Source organism: Eumetopias jubatus, unplaced genomic scaffold (assembly GCF_037043125.1).
Source record: "Eumetopias jubatus isolate StellerSeaLion01/CBP00866 unplaced genomic scaffold, mEumJub1_p1.0 scaffold_14, whole genome shotgun sequence".
In the NCBI taxonomy this organism is placed as follows: domain Eukaryota; kingdom Metazoa; phylum Chordata; class Mammalia; order Carnivora; family Otariidae; genus Eumetopias; species Eumetopias jubatus.
The window spans coordinates 96161830-96182993 of NW_028274820.1; the positions used below are offsets into that span (position 1 = coordinate 96161830).

At 41.0% G+C, this 21164-nt stretch overlaps 2 protein-coding genes across 2 annotated transcripts; both read right to left on the bottom strand.

Moving 5' to 3' along the window:
- Positions 1 to 207: 207 nt before the first annotated feature.
- LOC114211757 (putative inactive serine protease 58) lies at positions 208 to 6256 on the bottom strand. Its single transcript, XM_028106432.2, has 5 exons — positions 6217 to 6256; positions 4376 to 4514; positions 3901 to 4157; positions 452 to 591; positions 208 to 357 (listed from the first exon to the last, which is right to left on the bottom strand). Exons 1-5 carry the CDS (start codon positions 6254 to 6256, stop codon positions 208 to 210), a joined length of 726 nt encoding a protein of 241 aa, XP_027962233.1.
- Positions 6257 to 12549: 6293 nt separating this feature from the next.
- On the bottom strand, positions 12550 to 18583 carry LOC148162549 (putative inactive serine protease 58). Its single transcript, XM_088018490.1, has 5 exons — positions 18544 to 18583; positions 17575 to 17731; positions 15778 to 16028; positions 13092 to 13228; positions 12550 to 12699 (listed from the first exon to the last, which is right to left on the bottom strand). Exons 1-5 carry the CDS (start codon positions 18581 to 18583, stop codon positions 12550 to 12552), a joined length of 735 nt encoding a protein of 244 aa, XP_087874616.1.
- Positions 18584 to 21164: the final 2581 nt, after the last annotated feature.

The following is a 21164-nucleotide window of genomic DNA, read 5'->3' on the forward strand; positions in this document are numbered from 1 at the left end:
TATGGTGCTTGTCATCTTTGTCAAAAGAGGAAGAAGAAGGTTTGTAATGTATGGTCACAATACAGGGATGTACAAATCACCCACTCTGTTGGGCAGAAGAGAGACAGGCATGCCTGGCGCAACCAAGGACATCTATTTAGGCTCCGTTGTGAGGCTGGACATAGGGACAGGCTGTGTCACATGATCTAGACTTCTTGTTATAGCAGCTCAGTAGTTGTCCATTGTATTTCTAATCCAGGACATGTATTTAAAGATTCTGGTATAGATGCCAACGTCAGCTCTCAAAACACATCCATCTAAAAAAGTCAAAATTCCTTGAAGTACCCCATTGCAGACTGCTGGGGCGGCTGTGACTTCCTGCCAGAACAAAAGGGATGTAGGGTTATCTTATCTTTCTGGCAAAAGACACAAGAAATAAAATGGGAAAACTAAGGCATCAAGAGTACATTACCTTGCAGGGCAGCCTCCTTCCTGGAACAATGCCCAGGCACAGCATACTTTCTTGGATCCTGTAAGTTTTATAGGCCTCGAGGCACTCACTCCTGTAGATTATGGAGATGTTCACATTCTGCAGTGAGTCAGGCCCCTTGGCTAGAGGAAAGAAAGGTATACAACTTCCTTAAGAGTTAGTAGATAACAAACCTTTTTTCCTTGTCCTCTTTTTCAGCACATTTCTTCTTCTGGAAGAAAGGAAAAGAGATCAAACACTGAGAGAAATCACAGCTGTAGCTTCTCAGACAGCAGGAAATGATCAGATTAACCATTTCTCATGATACAAGTGTTTATCTCTTTATAAGAGACGTTAAATTCCTGGAAGTTGTATGTAAATATGAGACATCTCTGCAATGAAATAAAGATTTTCTAGAACTCTAAATGCTTACCTGACTGTGCTTGGATGGTGTAGTTAGTTAAGCATCCAACTCTTGGTTTTGGCTCAGGTAGTGATCTCAGGGTTGTGAGATAGAGCCCCATGTCAGGCTCTGTGCTCTGTGTGGAGTCTGTTTTAGATTCTCTCTCCCTCTGCCCCTCCCCCAAACCCTCGCAAGTACATACTCTTTCTCTCTCTCTCAAATAAATAATCTACTTAAAAAAAAATTTAAAGAATAGCATTTAACATGGAATTCTTTATTATTTTATTTTATTTTTTGAGTTTTCATGTTTATTATTTGTCCCATAGTTTAAATTCATCACTGTCTCCTTTTAAATTTTTTTATTGAAATATATTTGACATGTAACAATATATAAATTTAAGGTGTTCAATGTGTTTATTTGATATATTTATGGATTGTAATGTGATTGCTATTGTAGCTATAGTTAGCACCTCTAACATGTCACATAATTATCATTTCTTTTTTGTGGTAGTAATAATTAAGATCTAGTCTCTTAGCAAGTTTGATTATAATATGATATTGTTGTCTGTATTAAGTATGTTATACATTAGGTCTCCAGGACTTGTTTATCTACTAGTTGTAAGGTTGTACCCTTAAATGACAACTCTTCTACTTTTAGAATTTGAAGGAATCTAGAGAGCCTAGTTTTCATTTGTCAGATCAGAAAAACCCAGTTATCTGTTAAAAAAAAGAAATTACTTCATAAGCCAGATCAAAATAAACTGAATTTTGGAGGTGGGGCGGGGTTAAGTTATATCTCTTTTTGATACAAGTGTCATAACCCAGATGAATCAAGTATACTGCTCATCAGGGAGACATTTATTTTCAAAACTCCAATTGACTCTCACAGGACAAAAAGTTTCTACTTGTGTAGAGGACATAATGTTAAGTGAAATAAGCCAGACAAAGAAAGACAATTACCATATAATCTCACACCTATGTGGAATCTAAAAAAGCCAAACTCACAGAAACGGAGAATACAATGGTGGTTGTCAGAGGCTGGTGGGTGGAAGATATGGGCGGAGGCTTGTTGATCAAAGGGTACAAACTTTTAGTTATTAGATGTCTAAGTACTGGAGATCGAATGTACAGCATGGTGGTTATAGTTAATAATATGTACAATATTATTTAAAACATTTATTATTAACATTAAAACAATATTATTTAAAAAATTTAAACACAATGTATTTAAAACTTTCTAAGAGAGTAGATCTTAAATACTCTCACCACACACACATATATAAGGTAAATATGTGAGGTGATGGATAATTAGCTCATTAGGGGGCATCATTTCACATTGTATATATTATATATATATCAAAACATGACACTATATACCTTAAGCCTATATAATCTTTATTTTTTAATTATACGTCAATAAAGCTGGGAAAAAAAGAATTTCTACTTTTTTGATATATTCAAGGAAACGTACCTCTCAAGGTCTGAAAAGAGCAGTTTAAAAAGTTTGGGCCAATGGCAGCACTGTTAAGATAAATGTATAGCCACCTCCTGACTTCTATAAACGGAGAGTCAGGGTAGATGGATGGGTGTAATCTGACAGGCTTGGTCAACATGAATCTCCTTTTCATACTATGATATACAGCATATGATGTATATTAAATACAAAAACAAACTTACTCATGAGTTAAATTGTACTAATAATTCTTCCTAAAAGTCTGTCATAGAACTATATAGTATATACAGACCATAGTTTCATTTTCCTTATTCATTTTCCCCATACTCATTACTCTCTTGATTAATAGCTGCAGATAGTGGTTTTGTATTTGGAAAATATTGGAATGGGATGGTGGGCAGACAGGCTCAAAACTTAGAAGAGAGAAAGTTGTCTTAATTTGCTCAAAGGTTTTTCATGGAATCTGAAGCATGTGATGTAGAAGAAAGCTGAGGTCGAACATGCAATTCAGGAGATTCAGATTATATGGAGATTCCGCCGTTTTAAATGGTAGTCATTTTTTAAATTTTATAAAGAAAAGTGTGAATATTCAGAATGTTACCAATCAAAAATGTTTCAGAAATTTTTTCTTTTTTTATTATGTTAAGTTAGCCACCATAGAGTACATCATTAGTTTTTTTTTTTAAGATTTTATTTATTTATTTGAGATAGAGACAGAGAGCAAGCACAAGTGGTGGAGGGACAGAGGGAGAAGCAGACTCCCCACTGAGCAGAGAGCCCAACTGAGGACTCGATTCCAGGACCCTGGGATCACGACCTGAGCTGAAGGCAGACGCTCAACTGACTGACCCACACAGGGGCTGCTCAGAAATATTTTTCTTAAACTTTTCATTACTTTTTTTTGTATCACAGTCTTGCATACAGAAGTCCTGCCTGATTTAGCACAGTATTATGCATTTATCTTATGTTTAATACATTAATATTATTTTACAATATTTCAAGGCTTTATGTTTCTTTATTGCCTAGAACAGTTTGAAAACATCTGATATAGTTTGTGCCACATTTTGGAGTTCAGAAAATTGATGCTCCAAAGGCAAAGTGGCCAACTGTCACACAGCAAATTAGGACTAGAATACAAATGTCTTCTTCCCACTAATACCTTTTCTATCATGTCTGGAAGCAAAGATGATAGGAGGATACAGTGGGGGAAAATCTTGAAGGACTCCTTCAGTGAGGTACAGGGAAAGGGAAAAGAGATGACAAGGATGAATTAAGAAGTTAGAAAGAAGCCTCACTGGGGGGCACCTGGGTGGCTCAGTCATTAAGCATCTGCCTTTGGCTCAGGTCATGGTCCCAGGGTCCTGGGATTGAGCCCCGCATCGGGCTCCCTGCTCCGCAGGAAGCCTGCTTCTCCCTCTCCCACTCCCCCTGCTTGTGTGCCCTCTCTCGCTGTGTCTCTCTCTGTCAAATAAATAAATAAAATCTTTAAAAAAAAAAAAAAGAAGCCTCATTGGGAAGAATTGCAGAAGCCAAGAGAAGAGAAGGGACAGAGTATGTCCTATTCTGAGAGAAGAGGATTATCTTGAGGTCACTCACAGTCATCACATAGGTTGTAGGCCCATGTGGAGACCATGCACATGGTTTCTTCATGGACAGGTTCTTCAGGCAGGTCGACCAGTTGCACATAGTCATTGAGTTCAACACTTTCTCTCAGCTTGATTAACATGAGGTCATGCTCAATAGAAGTGATTGAGAAGTACGGATGATGGATCATCTTCACATGGCCAACTACTTGAATATTCTTTTCATTGTCATTTGATGGATTTGTAATCCCCAACATCACCTGAAGCTTTCTGGAACAATGTAGTTGTTTGAGAGAAGACTTGGCAGAGATTATTTATCCATCATTATGGGCCTTTATTAGCCCCTTCCCAAAGACCTTTTTTTCTACCACTGAACACATCCCCAGAAGGCCTCCCTAACCCCACTTCACTGGGCAATGGCACCAGGCAGGGATATGCCCAACCTGAGAACCCAAAGCACAAAGTGGCGGTGGGGGCTTATTACTCACGGTAAGTTGCAGTGTGCAGCTGTGATCACCCAAAGGGGGTGTATCAGAACTCCAACACAGGGCAAATAATCAGATTTCAAGTAGACCAGATATGGGGGAGTGATGCCATTTAGGTAATCTGGATCAAAAGCCAGAGCAACTGGAAAGAGAAACATAGACAGGAAATTCTGAGATTTTTGCAGGGATCACTAGGAAAAACAAAGGAAAATTACTTAATAGGCTTAAGTTCCCCCTGCCCTTCTCTCTAATACATTTTTCTGTAAACTAAATTTGCAAACTGGCTTAATTTCTTCTAAAAACATGAAGAAAATGATAGGAACATATCAATTTCAAAAGATAAAGGTGTTTTCCCTTTTGTCAATAAATATTTTTCAGATTAAAATACAAGTTTTCTTAAATACCTTCTACAATTCAGTGAACATGTGTTAAATCTACTCATGGAGAACTTACTGTTTTTACCTTTTTAAGAATGCTTTTACCAGTCTCACCCCTTTCTCCCTACAACAATGCAAGGCAAAACAATATAAGTGCCATTTAAAGAACAGACCGACTGCTAACACAATCTGAGGAGGGGGAGGATAATGTATTCACTCAACAAGTAAGTATGAGCACCTCATATGTGCCAGGCTCTGTTATAGGGGCTTGGGCTATATAGGGAATGAAGCAGAGAAATACCCCTGCTCTCATACATTCTGATGAGAGAAGACATTCCATAAGAGTAGACACAAAACATAAGTAAATAGTCTAGTGTATTAGATGGTGATTGGTGCTGTGGGACAAATAGTAGAATAGGGAAAGAGGAAGAGGCAGTACCAGGGATGTGTGTGTGTGTGTGTGTGTGTGTGTGTGTGTGTGTGTGTGGTGGGGCATTCTGCAATATCACACAGAAGTCAGGATAGGTAGGCCTGTGGACAGCATGAGAGATGACCAATGAAATGAAGATGAGTGAGTTAGATCATCAGATATCTGGGGAACAGGGATCCAGGTGGAGGAAACCATTGGGGCAAGAGTCCTAAGACTTGTTTAAGGAGTATCATAAAGACCAGTGCATCTGGCATGGCAGGTGAGGGGGAGAAGAGCAAGAAAGTATCGAGGTAAAAGCAGTGATACAGGGTTTTGTAGAGCATCGTAAAGATGTGGGACTTTCTTCTGAAGGAATGTGGAGCCACATCAGGGTTTTAGGTGAAAGGCAGTGATGGTCATTTCCTTACAGAGAAGTATTGAGTGTAGGACTAGAAAGCAGAGAGGCCTCTTAGGGGATTCATGTGATAATCCAGGCAGAAGATGGTGTCTTGGCCATTGTGAGCAGTGGAGGTGGTGAGATGTGATTGGATTTGGGATATATTTAGAAGATAGAACCAACAAAATTTCCAAACAGATTGAATGTGGGGTGTGAGAGAAAGAGATTTTATGAATGCCTCCAAGGTTTTTGCTTGAGTAATGAACCTGTCAGGACAAGACCTAAAACCCTTGAATGCTCTGCTGTGTCCATTAGTTGAACCTCTGCTCTCAACTCCTGCCTCCACTTCTCATTCCCTCCTGACTGCAACAGTCCTGTTCTAGACTGGCCCAGAGTTGGGTCACAGTCTTCCTTGGGAACAGGTTAGTGTTAGGGTTTCAGTGTCCATGCCTCCCCAAAGAGCATACAAACAATCAAGCTGAGGTGAGGTAGGCAGGCAGTGTCACAGGTGGAAAGCTGGTGGGGACAGTGGCAGTGGTGAGGGAGAGTCAGTTCTACACTTGTAGTCTGGAATGTGCCTCCTGTCTGTATCTGTCTATCTTTCATGATTCCCCCAGGATTTCTCTTTGGCAAGTAAAGAGAAAAATGTGAAGATACTCACCAGGCAGGTTCAAGAGAGCCCAGAAGAGGATAAACTTCATATTGATGTCAAAAGCCTTTTCAAAGGATGGAGTTCAGCTCAGGGTGTCTGGAAAGGATGGAGAGGAGAGATGGAAAAAGACTAAGTAAGATATAGCAAGAAGGGGTTCTAGGGTTGAAAACAAAAATATGTGAATTCTTTCAGTGGCAGGATTCAGTTCCCAAAGAGGTGTGCATTGGTCAAAATAAGGGATGATGTCAGGTATCAGAAGGACAAGAATGGAGGTCAGGTGATTTGGTCCCTGACATAGTAGAGAATGGATCCGGAATTCAGCATTTTGCTTTCCCCTTCCAGGGTAAAAATACCTAATCTGAGAGATGTTGGAGCTCAGAATGTTTCCCAGCCCGCTCCTCTCTGGTCCACCCTTTGTCAAACTCTGAAATCAGGCCCTTCTCTAAACTACTACCTTCAGGACAGTGACCCCTCCCATCTGTGTGATGCTAACCCCTGGTTGTGTGACACAGACATTTGTCTCCAGCGGCCATAACCCAGCCCTCTGGTGCTGGCCTCACCCCTCTGCCTGACACTGAACCCCTCCTTAAGATATATCAGCTTTTTCTTTCATGTCACTATTCATCCACTCATTTATTCAACCGGCCAGCCAGTAATTTATATTATGTGTCTGACTCGTGCGAGGCTCTGTACTCACTTTAGAGGTGCCTAAATTGAAGACACTGCTCCACCCTCAGAGAGATTATAGACTAGTGGGAATGATAGGTTCATAAAAAGGCAATTGCAAAACCAAGTATTCAGAGCTAAAACTCTACCTATATCATTGTCTAGGTGGAAATATTAGCAAAACACATTGTCCATTAAATGATTTAGATCCAGAATATATAAGGAGATCTTTCAACTCAACAATAAGAACAAGAACAACTCAATTAAAAGTGCACCAAATATCTGAACAGATACCTTCCCAAATACATTAGTCTGTTCAGGCTGCCATAACAAAATAGCATAGACTGGGGGGCTTAAACACCTGACATTTATTTTCCTACAGTTCTGGAGGCTAGAAGTCCATGATCAAGGTGCCAGCAAATTCAGTTTCTGGTGAGAGCTCTCTTCCTGGCTTTGTAGGCCACTGTGTCCTCATGTGGCATTTCCTCTGTATTTATGTGTACAGCTCTCTGGTGTCTCTTTTCATAAGGGCACTAATCCTATCTTAACAGCACCCCATCCTTATGACCTCATTTCCCCAAATTATTTCCTTATAGGACCTATCTCCAAATACAGTCACTTTGGGGTCTACGGCTTCAGAGTAGGAATTTTGGAAGGACACAGTTCATTCCATAACAACAAAGAGGAAGTATAGATGGCAAATAGCATATGAAAAGACTCTCAACATACATTAGGGAATTACAAATTAAGGCAACAATGAGATACCACTACACACCTAGTAGAATGGCTAAGATTTAAGGCCCAGAACACCAAATGTTGGTGAGGATGTAAAACAAGAATGTTCATTTGCTGGTAGGAATACAAAATGTACAGCCACTTTGGGAGACAGTTTGGTGGTTCCTTAAAGCTAAGCATAATCTTACGATATGAGCCAGCAATCGCTCCCCTGGGTATTAACTGAATGAGTTGAAAACTTATGTCCACAAAATCTTACACATGAATAACTACAACAGCTTTAGTCATAACTGGCAAACCTTGGAAGCAACCAAGATGGGTAAATGGGTAAACAAAGTGTGGTGGTGCATCCACACTGGAATATGTATTATTCAGTGATTTTTAAAAAACGAGCTATCAAGAGATGAAAGAAAAAAAAAGATGAAAGACATAGAGAATCCTTAAATGCATATTACTAAGTGATAGAAGGCAGTCTAAAAATATTATATATTGAATGGTTCCAATTTATGACATTTTGAAAACAGCAACCTATAGAGACTGTAAAAAGATGAGTGGTTTTCAGAATTTGGGGAGAAGGGGAGAGTGGTGAACAGGTAGAGTACAGGGCATTTTTAGGGAAATGAAATGATTCTGTATGATACTCTAATTGTGGATACATGACATAATGTCTTTGTCTAAACCCATAATACTATATAATATAAAGAGCAAACCCTAACATAAGCAACGGACTTTATTTACTAATAATGTGTCATACTGGTTCATCAGCTATAACAAATATTTCACATCAATGCAAGATATTAATTTAAAAAACAGACTACTTAGTGGTAGAAACCAGATAATGGGGATATAGGTATACACTGTAAAATTCTTTCAGCCTCATTGCATGTTTAAAATTTTTCATAATAATATGTGGGAGGAAATTTTAAGTTTTTAGTTAACATACAGTGTACTATCAGTTTCAGGTGTAAAATATAGTGACTCAACACTTCCGCACATCACCTGATGCTCATCACACCAAGTGCCCTCCTTGGTTTGACTCTCCCTCTCTCTCTCTCTCTCCTTTTTTCCCTATGCTCATCTGTTTTGTTTCCTAATGTGGGAAAAAAATTTTTAAAAATTGAGCTATGTGCCTTGAGCACAAGGTTAAAGATACTTCTTCAGTCTATATTGTGTGTAAGGAAGGAGTATCTAAAAAGTTATACTTTACCTGGGTCTTAGAGAAGGGGAGGGAGCTTGCGTGGCATAAAAAGAAGAGAAAAAAAAATAATTCGAAAAGAGGGCAAGGCTTCCATAAATGCATGAATATATGAAACAACATGGTGTGTTTGTGGAATAGCAACCATGTATTACAGCGGAAGTGTTAAGAACCAGGTGGAGAGAGAAACAGGAATTATATAATGAAAAGCTTTATTATATAAGCCTTGCATATATAAGACTTGCATAAGTCTTTATTGTGTGGGAGATAAGGATCCAATACATTTATTATTTTATGAAATTCTATTGAATATTTTGGACAGACCCTAAGCCCAATGTTCATGCCCTGCATAATCCCCAATTTCCTTTTCTTGGGTGTGGGACCTATGACTTCCTTTGAACTAATGGAATATGGCAAAATTATGGGATTTCATTCTGATAATTACATTGATACATAATATTAATATTGTGTATACACACACATCCACCTTGCTAGCATGCACAAGAGTGATTCTTCTCACTGGCGTGAGGATGTAAGCAGCCACACTGAGGAGGCCTAAGTGGCAAAGAACTATGCATGGATGACCTCTCTGCACTAAGGATAGCCTCAAGGACCTGAGGGCAGCATTCAGGGGACAGCCTGCAAAAAGCGAGCATCTGGCATCATACAACCAGAGGGGAAAGAATTCTGCCAGCAACCTGAATAAGCTTTGAAGCAAATTCTTACCTCAAAGCCTTGCTAGACCCTGAACAGAGGACGTAACTAAGCCATGCTTGGACCCCTGATTCACAGAAACTGTGAGATAATTAATACATGTTATTTTAAGCTATTCAATTTTTGGCAATGTTTTTATGCAGCAATAGAAAACCAATACAAATGTATACTGTGTGCTGGCACTTTATTAGATATTGATGATTTAGTGGTAAGGGAGATGAGATGATAAAGACTAACAGGGGAGATGGGTGTAAGAAGACTTGCCATCATGAATGTCACAATGGGGGAAGGAAAAGGAGGTAGAAACACATATAGCAGGGACCTTCACATAAGGGTCAGAATCAGACCTCCTTGAGGAAGTGATGTTCGAGGCTTAAAGGATGAGTAGAAGTTAACCAAAATAAGAGATGGGGATAATGTCTCTGGAAAGATGAAAGAGGACTCAAAAGAGAAGAGCATATATGAAAGAGAGTGAAGTCAGACCAAGAAGAATTCTACAGAGTGGACTCTTCAGGAATTGTCAAATAGGCACTGCCTACAAAGAAGACCCAGGAGGCAACCAGAGAGCAGATCAAGGGAGCACATCCTTGGGCTCCATATTTTAGATGGAACAGGATTTATCTTGTTAAATGGTGATAGGAAGAAGTCAATAGATAGGGGAAGTGGAAAAATATAAAGAAGTGGAGATACTGAATAGAACAGTCCATGAGGAAGTCAGAGGAGAAGTGATCCACATCACAGGTGGAGGTAGAAGCTGGAGACTATAGGGTCTCACTTCCAGGAAGGATTGAAAAGAATGAGGAAGAAAAGCACTAAGTATGTTTGCAGAGTGGGAGGTGGGAAGTTGAAGTTATCGCTGATGGTTTCAACCTCCCAGTTGGACATCATTCACTGCAGATGAAGCACTGAAGGCCGGAGGAGAGAGGAGAATGCTTCAGGTGTCCATTATGGAAAATTGTACAGAGAGTGACTTGGGAAATGCAGGATTGCCAGCGTGTGTTGAAGAAATAATTTAGAAATGATCAGATGAGCATTTTATTAAAAACTCTGGGATAATATGTGATTCAGTATAGGTGGCAAGGGGCATTGGACAGTGAATCAGAGGCAGGAAACAGGGAGAAACTAGGAGCAAGGCTGCTGGAGAAGATAGGCAAACAGAGGGGCTTGTGCTTTGGATGGCCAAGAATTACAAGAAAAGGAAGAATCTTGAATTAAATGGCCTTAGTATCCAAAGTTGAGAATTTGATTATTTTTGTTTGTGTGTCAGGATAAACTATTGGCTTAGTCATAACCCAGCTTTTTTTTTTTTTTTTTTTTTTTTTGCTTTGGTGGAGGAGGAAAAGCAGAATATATCAATGCCCTAGAACCAACCCACCTTTCCTCCCCTACAATCTCTACAGATGCATGGATTCACCACCTCTCTCGTGGGATGGAAGGCCAAATCTCTTCACTCTTTGTAGAGTCTTTTCCTTCTGTGTCATTATTCTCTCTCATTTCACTGACTCTCTCTGATCCCCTTTCCCCTTTTAATAGATCCCCTCTCCCTTTTTTGTGACTCCATGGCCTCTCACTCTGGACCCATACTTTTGGATGACTTGGAATCCTCTCAATTCCATATTTTACGGGTCTTTGTCAATGGATCTAGGATGCTCTATATATTTCCACTCTATGCCAGTGCTAGAGGGCTGAGCATCGCTCAGAGCTCTTCCCACCAGCACAGAGCTCTGCTGAAGTCTGTGACTACCACCCATAAATATACAACTCCCCTGTTGTCATTGCCCAGACATTATCTAAGATCCAGATCTTTGTCTCCAGCTGTCTGCTAGACATGACCACCTCCGTGTCCTTCAAGGATCTCAAATATAACATGCCCATCTCTCCTACTCATGACTGTACTCTGACCCTTTACACATGAAAACATTGGTTCTCTGCATATTATGTTTGTGAACCACCATCTACGCAGATGCCCAAGTCAGAAACTTGAGCATTATTCCAGACACTTCTCTTTCTCTTCCTACTGTGAGTAGTAGAAAGTACATGTCAGTACATGTAAACTCTACAGGTTCTACTTCTTTAGTATCTCCCAATTCAGAAATTTGATGGGGTTCTACCATGGAGGTTTTAATGACACCCCCTCTGATTCCAACAGGTTAAAAATCTAAATTTCTGTGCCGAATAGGTCAGGCCCTTCACAATCTAACACTTGCTCACCTATAAATAATAATGTTTTTATCACATCTGGTCTCCTCCTCTACAATTTACTTTCTACCCACTAGTTTTATTTACTTATTTACTTATTTATTTATTTATTTATTTGTAAGATTTTATTTATTTATTAGAGAGCTAGAGAGAGAGAAACAGCATAAGAGGGGAGAGGGTCAGAGGGAGAAGCAGGCTCCCCGCCGAGGTGGGAGCCCGACGCGGGACTCGATCCCAGGACTTCGGGATCATGACCTGAGCCGAAGGCAGTCGCCCAACCAACTGAGCCACCCAGGCACCCCAGTATTATTTATTTAGGTATATTTTCCAGAACATGCCACATTTTTATCTTTTCTGACTTTTACTTAACTGTTCCCTCAGATTTACAATATTCTCCTCTAATTTGTCTGCCTATTTGGTGAAACGTCCCCTGACTCTGACACCTGGAAAGTTTTTTTCTCTGCTCTCCTGAAACTTATTTCTCATCTCCATTTTAACAATAGTTATAAGGTGTTATAATCGGCTGCTTGATAGCCAAGCATAGGTCATATTCTCTCATGTATCCCTAGCATATGCAAAGTCTGCTAAGCAGCTGATAGCTCAATACTTTTTGAAAGGAATGAATACATGGCGGGTATGTTGCAATGTTTCTCATCATGCTTGCAGTTAACGTATAAAGAGATCAGGGGTCACAGCATGAGTTCTTCATGTCATTTTTTTTACTGAATGTTTTCTATTTGGATTATGTCCAAGAAAAGAAAGATCAAGAGAGTTGTGAATTCAGTATAGAAATCATGAAGATGTTGCCCTGGGGGACAGAGGAATGGAGCGCCTCAGTGGGTATTAATAGTTTTCATGATCCATCTTGCATAGTGATGAACTTCTGTGAAGAACCCTTCACTTCCCAGGGTGACACTTCCTTTGTCCCAGGACAAGATTCCATGCAGCCTCCCATTGCAGATGGCTGGAGCAGCTGAGACTTCCTACCAGAGAGAGGGAACAGGAGGTCAATGTTGTTTTGTCCTCATGGAAAAAGAATAAATCCCAAGACGTGGCATACTATAGTCTCAGAGGCATCTAAAGGACTAGACTCATTTTTCTTGAAAGGTAACAACCCTGTCTTCACATCCACCTAGATCTCACCTCTCTTGGTTCAAGCTTGAGCCCAACCTGAATGCAAACAGGAGGAGAAAGGACAAATAGTTCTACCCAGAACTGTAAAATTAAGTAACAGGAATTAATGACCAACCCAAAAGACCAGGAGGGAGAAGAGAGGGACTCCAGGCCTTTTGGATGAGCACCATTTGATTTTCCACAATCACCTCTCCTCTTCATGGACCCCTTCTATCTTTCTATCTGAAGAAAGGAAAGATACCTTAGCTTTAGATATGATGTTTAAAGGTTGTCCCACACACATGATGTGCACTGCCATTCTCTGTCCTGCCATATTCCTGCAGTCATCAAAGGGATGAGAAGGTTGGTTTATCCAAGTCAGGATGTCAGGGTCACTAACTGTGGGGAAAAAAAGACAAATGAAGTCCACAGTTAATCTGTTTGTCACACATATTCCTGTGATGGCTCCCTACTTTGTAAACACATTCCATCCTATTTGGGATTCTCATTCAGTATCTACGTTGGAGCAGCAGATTCAGAACATGACGTTCTTATATCAGACATCAGATCTGTCATTCTCCCTCTCCTCTGCCTAATTTAGAAACCTTTGAAAACCTGCCAGAAGATTATAAACGGCCATGAAAACAGACAGACACAAAGCCATTGTCCCTAAGAAGCCTTTATATTTGGCACCTACTTCAACTTCTTTACATTTAAACTTTTTTTTTTAAGATTTTATTTATTCATTTGAGAGAGAGAGAAAGAGAGCACAAATGGGGTGAGGGTCGGATGGAGAAGCAGACTCCCTGCTGAGCAGGGAGCCCAATGTGGGACTTGAACCTGGGACTCCAGGATCATGACCTGAGCCAAAGGCAGATGCTTAAGGACTGAGCCACCCAGGTGCCCAACTTCTTTACATCATAAAGGGAGAAAACTATTTTTAATGTGTGCAAAGCTGCTTTTTTAATGAAATAGATTGTTTATAAATGGATTATTTATAAGTGTGTGTATGTGTATGCATAAGTATACATACATATTTCCCCCGAAGAAGTCAGAGTGCTCGTCTCCCTCATTGCAATTGTTACTCTACTGTTAACCTCAGAATGCAAGGATTCTAACCAAGGTATTATATAATTCTAATATCTGGTGGGGAGTGACAAGGAGGAAGGAAACAAAAAACTGATTAGAGATTGTTCAAACTAACCCTAAGTGTTACTTACAGAGCAGGATTTTTCTGATAGTGTATCCAACCTAATGTCCTAAAACAGAAAGTGTCAAGTCAGAAAAGATAGAGGGGAATTATGTTCAGTTTTAAGTTTTTATGGGAGTTGAAATGTGTAGAATAAGGAGGTGAAAGTAACTAAGCACTTGAAATAATGAATTCCTAATAAATATCCAAACCCTTGCACCAAAGAGCTTACAGAATTAGTTTGTCACTATGATTCTGACATGCAGAACCCATGTGACAAAACCTTTGTATGATTTTATTTTGTTTTCAAACAGTATGTAATAAATTACTTTTGCAATTACTTTGAATAAGATTTGAAAGTCAAGGATAAAAATCATAAACTTTGATTTGTTCAGAAAATATATTGACTTAGATTTCCAGAAATGTTGCTTCTGAATTAAAAATCAAGTTGCCAAGTCCTGAGAATATAAAAGTTTCCACTTTGTATTGTTTTTATGGGACAGATGGATTGTTCTGTGGCCATCAGTGCAGGGTTTAAACCTGATTAATGTCATGACAGTTGCCTCAGTGAACACAACTTCATCAAGATAATCAATGTCACTTTTTAAAGTCAGCCAATCAGACCCCCTGCAATAAACATGCCTCAAAGTGCCAAGCAATGAACAACAACCATGCCCCTACAGATGTCAGCCCCCTTAAGCCTCTGAAAGTCCTCCAATCTCTGTACCAAAAGCTTCCCCCAATCCCTATCTAGGTCCAGTACTCTGCTCTGCTCAGTAAGACTGGTATCTGCTCAGGTTTGTTCTCCCTTATTATAATCATTAATAAATTTAGCTTTATCATTTCATTTCAGATATTGAGTGGTTGCCCCATCATCCTTTGACAATCCCTAAAGAGAGTATAATGGTTTATTAGCAGCCACATGAAGTAAAGACCCACCAACGACCAACAAATGAGTAAGAAAACAACTTTCTTCATGAAGTGCCCTTGCTAAAACATGCTCAGAGTAAGTAGACCAGATGTTCTCTGCCCATGCCAACAGAGCTCAGAGGCTGGAGGCATGCGTGCCTGCAACAGGGTCTGTGGCAATTTTTCTCAGAGGTCATTCAGGCCAGAGAGACACCAACAGTATGTCATAATCAACTCCCCTGTGCATGCCCTGGTGTCCACCTCTGAGGGGAAACTCTTGGGTGAAGCAGTAGGTGTAAGAGTTGCACTCTTGGATGGGAAGAGCTCCCTCAGCTACACTCATCTCTCAGGGTCCACTTGAGTGAATCACCATCAACATAGGTTGGGTTGTCTGTGGCAGGGGATGGGAAGTGTCCTCTGTCACCTCACCATATGTTCTGTTTTTGTTTTTCCCACTGCTGTTGGATGAATTATTTGGTGGACTTTTAGCAGCTGTCAGTGAGATAGTAGCCAGCCTCCCACAGGATGCCTTGATACTGTTTTTAGAGTGAGGACTCTTAGTTCCTCCATCATTATCTGAATTCAGTTCCCTGGACTCTGGTCTTGAATATTCTAGAGATAGGACAGGTGCTGCCTGGTCCATTCATTGGTGTCAGATTGGCTGCCCTGTATCAGTCTCTGAGTGATATCCCTTGGCTTCCAATCTTGGTAGGATAAGGTCCTGGAAATAATCACTGTAGGTTCAAGAACATTACCTCATGGCAACCATTCCCTTCAGGTATATCCCTCCATATTTTTTCCCCAGCTCCAAAACCTCCTCAGGATGAAGAACAAAGAGTCAAACACTTACGGTTTTTGTATTCATTCCAAGTCCAGGTTGGGATAAAGCAGGAATCATTAAATGTCAAGGGCTCCATAGATATGGCTATGGTCCCCACATGGGAGTTGAGTACAGCAGCCTTGGAGAGTTTTATCAGCATCAGGTCATTCTCCAGTGACTGTGCCTTGAACTCAGGGGCGGGGATAATCAGTGAGTAATTCCTTATCTGCTCTTTCTTATTTCTGATGCTGGGTTGATAAACTCCCAGTCGGATTTTAACCCTTTGGAAGAAAGAGAGCAGGGAGGTGAGAAAGAGCAGGTCACAGAATGTCAGAATGGCAACAAAGGTCAGAAGTGACCTCCCCAATCGTCTTCATTTTCTCTCTCATACCTGAGAACAGAAGTGACCTGCTTTGGTTTGACAGATTGTACTAGTAGTTTACGGGCTTGTTGTATTAGGGTCTAGGGTTGGTATATAGGTAAAATCTGACATGTATCTGCCACCTAGAGCACACTGTTACAGTCTAGTTTTATTATTGTTACTAAGAATTGGAAAATCTAACCAGGCAGATAATAGAGATATGCCTACACCACGTTGTCTTCAAACAGCACTTGAGCAAGTATATCATACCCTTCATTTCTGGATATTCTTAGGTCCCTCCTAGCTCCTCTCAAGCCCATGTCACTATATTTACAATGTGCTACCTTCTTTATCATTGATCCCCAAGGCTCTTAGCCTATCAGGGCTCCCATTATGATTTTCTATTATATTTCCTGGACACATTCAGACACACCCACTCCATCACCAGGAGTCCAGTCATGCCACGGATACAAGCACCATTTCCTACCAAAAACAGTTCATGCACTAGATCTGGCTGAGAAAAGAACATCAAGTTTTCCAACTCCCATTCTTGGAGGGGATGAACTATCTTTCCTTTGTATGTCTTATCATGTGCAGAGCAGGGGGTCCATCTGTGCTTGAATAAATTGTCTTTAATGACCAGGTGGCTGAGAGCTCTGAGTTTGAAATGAGCCTTGTAGGCTCCTAAAACTGTGACTAGGTCCCAGTCCCACAGCACATTCTTATGCAGTCACGGCAGGGAGGCAGATCTATGAGGGAGAGCAGGATTTTGTGCAGTGCTCCCTTATGCTTCTCCTGCTCCCTGCTTCCTGTGGCTTCTGCCTGACTCTTCCCCTCAACTGTGGCCATTCTCCTATTCACTACAGTCCACATTGGTCTTCGAATTGACCTAATACCTTCACTACTTCAGGGACTCTATGTACCCTGTCCCCTCTTCCTGGAATGTTCCCCAGGCTTTATGCCTTCAGCTGCCTCCTCCTCTTCCTGTTGGTCTCATCTCTTGAAAGAGGCCTGACATGACCAGCCTAACTAAAGCAGACCTCTGGTTTCTTTCCTGTATGTTACAGCTTGCCACTCTTTTGGTGTTTTATTTTTGGGTGTTTATTTGTTTTGGCCTATGTCCTCTACTGGAATGTAAGCTTCAGGAGAGAAAATTTATTTTCATCTTGTTCCCTTGCTCTTTTCTCAGTGCATTAAACAGTTCCTAGCACATAGTAAATGCCCAATAATATGTTGAATGAATGAGTATTATTTATTCTCCATGAAAGTTCTCCTGACACCTTCCTATCGATCTCCTCTTAAACCACCCAAATTGGTATTATTTTCCCTATTGGGAAGGAGATCCTTTCTCTTCCCTGGTCTTCTAGTTCTCTTAGGATGTAATTAAGACTTGCTGGGATGCCCCACCAGATCTGCTTTTGTTTAAACAAATCCCTCCCAGCTCCCAGGAACAAAGGGATACTTACGGTAAGGGGCAGTGGGCAGCCGTCAGTACCCATTCAGGGTGAATGAGAGATCCCACACAGGGTTCTGAGCTGGACTGCAGATAGACCATGTAAGGAATAGTAAAATCTTCTGGTAAGTTCAGGTCATCATCTTTAGAGTCTCTGGCCAGAACAACTCCTAAAGAATTGGTGGGGTCACAGGTGGAAAGAGAGTCAAACAGGATGAGAGGCAAGAGTTGGCGAGGGTAGTTTTTTCTGACCTAAGGTTTTTAAAGATAATACCAGGGACTTCAAATTATTTTAAACATCTTTTTAAAAATCTGAGGGAACATGTCACCGATGGTATATAGGTTAGGGACATTGACACATGTCTTTGCTTGAGGTGGAAATATATTAAAATTCTGTGTAACTAACTCATGAGCCGATCAGAAACCCTGATTGGCAGTGTGGTATATTACAAAAATGGGGGGGTGGATAAGGAATTATTCCTTTCAAACCATTATTTCTTTCAAAACAGTATTTTTAATTAACTTTTGCCAACTAAGCATGGAAGTCATAATTACATACCACCTGACTTTGGCAGTGAGAGGGATGGAAAGGCTTGGGGCAGGGCCATAGGCTTCTAGTGCATGCAGCCTACCTGCCTTCCCTGCCTACTCCTCTGGGTCCACCTGCCCAGACAGAGGGCAACATGGCTGGGCAGGAAAAGTGGCAGTCTAAAGAATCACACACTCGAGTCTCAGGAGAGAGTAGAGCACTACAGTGACTTATCCCACCATGCCCACAGGCCTCAGAGGGACTGTGAGAGTACCCTGATGGGGTAAGTCAGGCAGAGGGAGTGGTTCCCTTTGTTTCCTTCAACAGTGAATTGAAGGAAATGCCCACCCCTTCCTGTCTCTTCAGTTGTGGCTGCCTGCTTCCCCTTCTGACCACCCCACCCTCCCCTGCACCACCCTATCCCTCTCCAGGAGGCCAAGGCCAGCTGCTCACCAGCTATGCTCAGGAGAGTTAAGATGAGGCAGGGCTTCATGGCAGCCAGCAATCTTGCCAGGAGCACACTAGTTGGATAAAGCTGTAAACAGTCCCAGTCTTTAGTCCAAGTGCCCTTGGCCAGGACAGCTGGACCGAAGCTTTAACTGGGGCTTACAGGGAAGAGCAAGGATCTTGAGACTAGTGCTGCTCAAAACCCACTTATATAAGGCCCAGCTGGGTGCTGTCTCTGATGCGGGGTGGAAAAGGAAGGAGCAGACCAATTCAAGCGCCTAATGTCTCTTCTCTGATCCCAAATATCTCAGGAGTCCTGATGTATCTGCTGACATTTTTCCTCCCTCTCTGTGACATGGCCTTTTTTGTTGTCCCCTCCTCCCTTTGTGACTGTGTCCCCCCTCTCTCTGCCCTCATTTGCCATCTCCCTTCTTCTAAAGGGCCCCTCTGCCATTCTCAGAGACTTACCAAACACTGAGATATGAAATACATTTAATAAATCATCCCCTGCCCCCCATTTTCATGATGAGGAAGCTGTGGTCCTCATGGAATTTATTGGAAAAGTCAGGACTCAGACTGAATCTCTGGATTTCCTCTGACTTGTTGAACTTTATCTGAGCCTTGTGCTTCCAGAAAACAGTGACTGTTAAAAATCCTCGGAATTTTGTGTTCAGGGAAATGGCTTACCACAAAGAACTACACTTTCATACAGGAGTTACTAGAGACTTTGTCCACTCTTTCTCGTGGCTCCCATATAACTCGGGATGACTTCCTTGTTTACCTGTGACAAGAACAAACACAGACCTTTCCCCTTTTACTTGCACCTTGCTGAGGTAGCCAGAACACAGCCTCCCAACTCCCCATTCTTTGTCTCATGAATGATTAGCTAAGCTTAGAATTCGTTTTTCCCCTGAAACTGGCTAGACACAGAGAAAACTCTTTTTGTTCAGCTGGCTGAGAAGTCCCCTGACTTCAAAACAATTGGTTTTCTCAATGACAAATCTCCCCACCTGTAACTTGTTTCTTTCTCCCTATAGAAGTCTTAAGGCAAAACCATCCTGCTAAGACACTCTGATCTTTGGATCTGGGGTACTCTTCCTGCAATAGTCTGAATAAAATCAGTCTTCTTACTTGTTCAGTTTTTTCTTTGACTTTTATTACTCTTCAATGAGCTACACTCCTGTTTGTAAGTTAGCCTTACATGACAACTTCCTGACTACCCACCACTGCAGGGATATTAAACAAATAGTGGGTTCCATCAGGGATATTGGTCTAAATTTTCATGTAGTGTCCTTCCTTCTCTGGCTTTGGTATCAGGCTCATGTTGGCTTCATACAAGGAGTTTGGAAGTGTTCCCTCCTCTTCGGTTTTTTGGAACAGTCTGAGAGGGATGGGTGTTAATTCCTCGTTAGATGTTTGGTAGAAATTGCCAGTGAGGTCGTCTGGCCCTGGGGTCTTCTGTGTTGGGGGGTTTTGAATACTGAGTCAATCTGTACTCCTCACTGATCTGTTCAGATTTTCTAATTATAAAGTTCTTACGACAGTGAGTTCTAATGCCAAATAGGAAATGCTATGTAAATGCTTATTAAATGAAATACCTGTGACTTTAGTATCTCCATAATTTCCAGGGTTCTGGGGATGCCTTTCTTCCCCTATGTCTGAAAATTGTCACAAAGTCCTCCATGGTGGTGAAGAGCATGGACTCTGGAGTCCAGCTTCTAGGATTTGATTTCTGACGGCAAGACTTAACTAACTGTATATCCTGAAAAAAAACAGTTGACCTCTTAAGCTTCATGTAGGGAGGAATATTAGTACCTATTTCATAGGATAGTTGTGAGGATTGAATATTACTTAAAAGCATATAAGAATGGTGTGGCACATTGAAAAAGCATAATAAGTACTGGTTGTGATGATGATGATGGTGATGATGATGATGATTATATTTTTCACCTCCGCAGCAGTGAGGAATGAATCCTGAATACTAAGAAGGAATAAACCTTCAATATGTCTCTGGTTCACAGAACTGTGTATTTTGGCTCAGCACTGTCCTGGGGCACACTGCTCCTAAAGTCAGGGACTGGAGATTAGTGAACACCATGGGCATCTGGAGCACCAGGTGTCCCCAGTCTAATACAGCTCTCTCCACCAAAATAAATTAGTATCCCCTTTCGTTGTAAATATGTTTCGCTTGTGACACCCAGTGACAAATGTGAGACTCTGAACAGATGTGGGAGGGTGAGGGTGGAGCTGGTCAGTAATCCCAGCCTGCCCTATCCGCACTCATTCTCCGCTGGCTTCCTTCTTGGGCATGAATGTGGGTGAAGAGTCTTTTTAAGGTGGTAAGGGCTGCTACTAAGTTCTGTGATTTTCACCCAAAAACGAACAATATTTCTGCTCTGTAAAATCTATTACATGTTTATTGAGAACAATATGGGGAAAGAAACAACAGAAATATGAAACAACAATAAAAACTCACTAATTATAACTCCATTTAGCATTGTCCACTATTAGCACACCCAGCATTGCAATGCTTTCTGCTCTGCCCATTCTCTGTAATTTTCCCTCAAGTTAATAATTTTTTGACTTTTTTTTAAGTGCAAGCAGTTTTAGGTTGACAACAAAATTGA

What these genes read in the sequence shown, in the direction of transcription:
- LOC148162549 (XM_088018490.1), bottom strand. Translation starts at nt 18,583, where the DNA reads ATGAAGCCCTGCCTCATCTTAACTCTCCTGAGCATAGCTG. An exon ending in AACTCTCCTGAGCATAGCTG is followed by an intron (nt 17,732 to 18,543) that starts GTGAGCAGCTGG and finishes CCAATTCTTTAG; the next exon opens with GAGTTGTTCTGGCCAGAGAC. An exon ending in ACATCATATCTAAAGCTAAG is followed by an intron (nt 12,700 to 13,091) that starts GTATCTTTCCTT and finishes TCTCTCTGGTAG; the next exon opens with GAAGTCTCAGCTGCTCCAGC.
- LOC114211757 (XM_028106432.2), bottom strand. Translation starts at nt 6,256, where the DNA reads ATGAAGTTTATCCTCTTCTGGGCTCTCTTGAACCTGCCTG. An exon ending in GCTGCACACTGCAACTTACC is followed by an intron (nt 4,158 to 4,375) that starts GTGAGTAATAAG and finishes ACATTGTTCCAG; the next exon opens with AAAGCTTCAGGTGATGTTGG. An exon ending in GAAGGAGGCTGCCCTGCAAG is followed by an intron (nt 358 to 451) that starts GTAATGTACTCT and finishes TTGTTCTGGCAG; the next exon opens with GAAGTCACAGCCGCCCCAGC.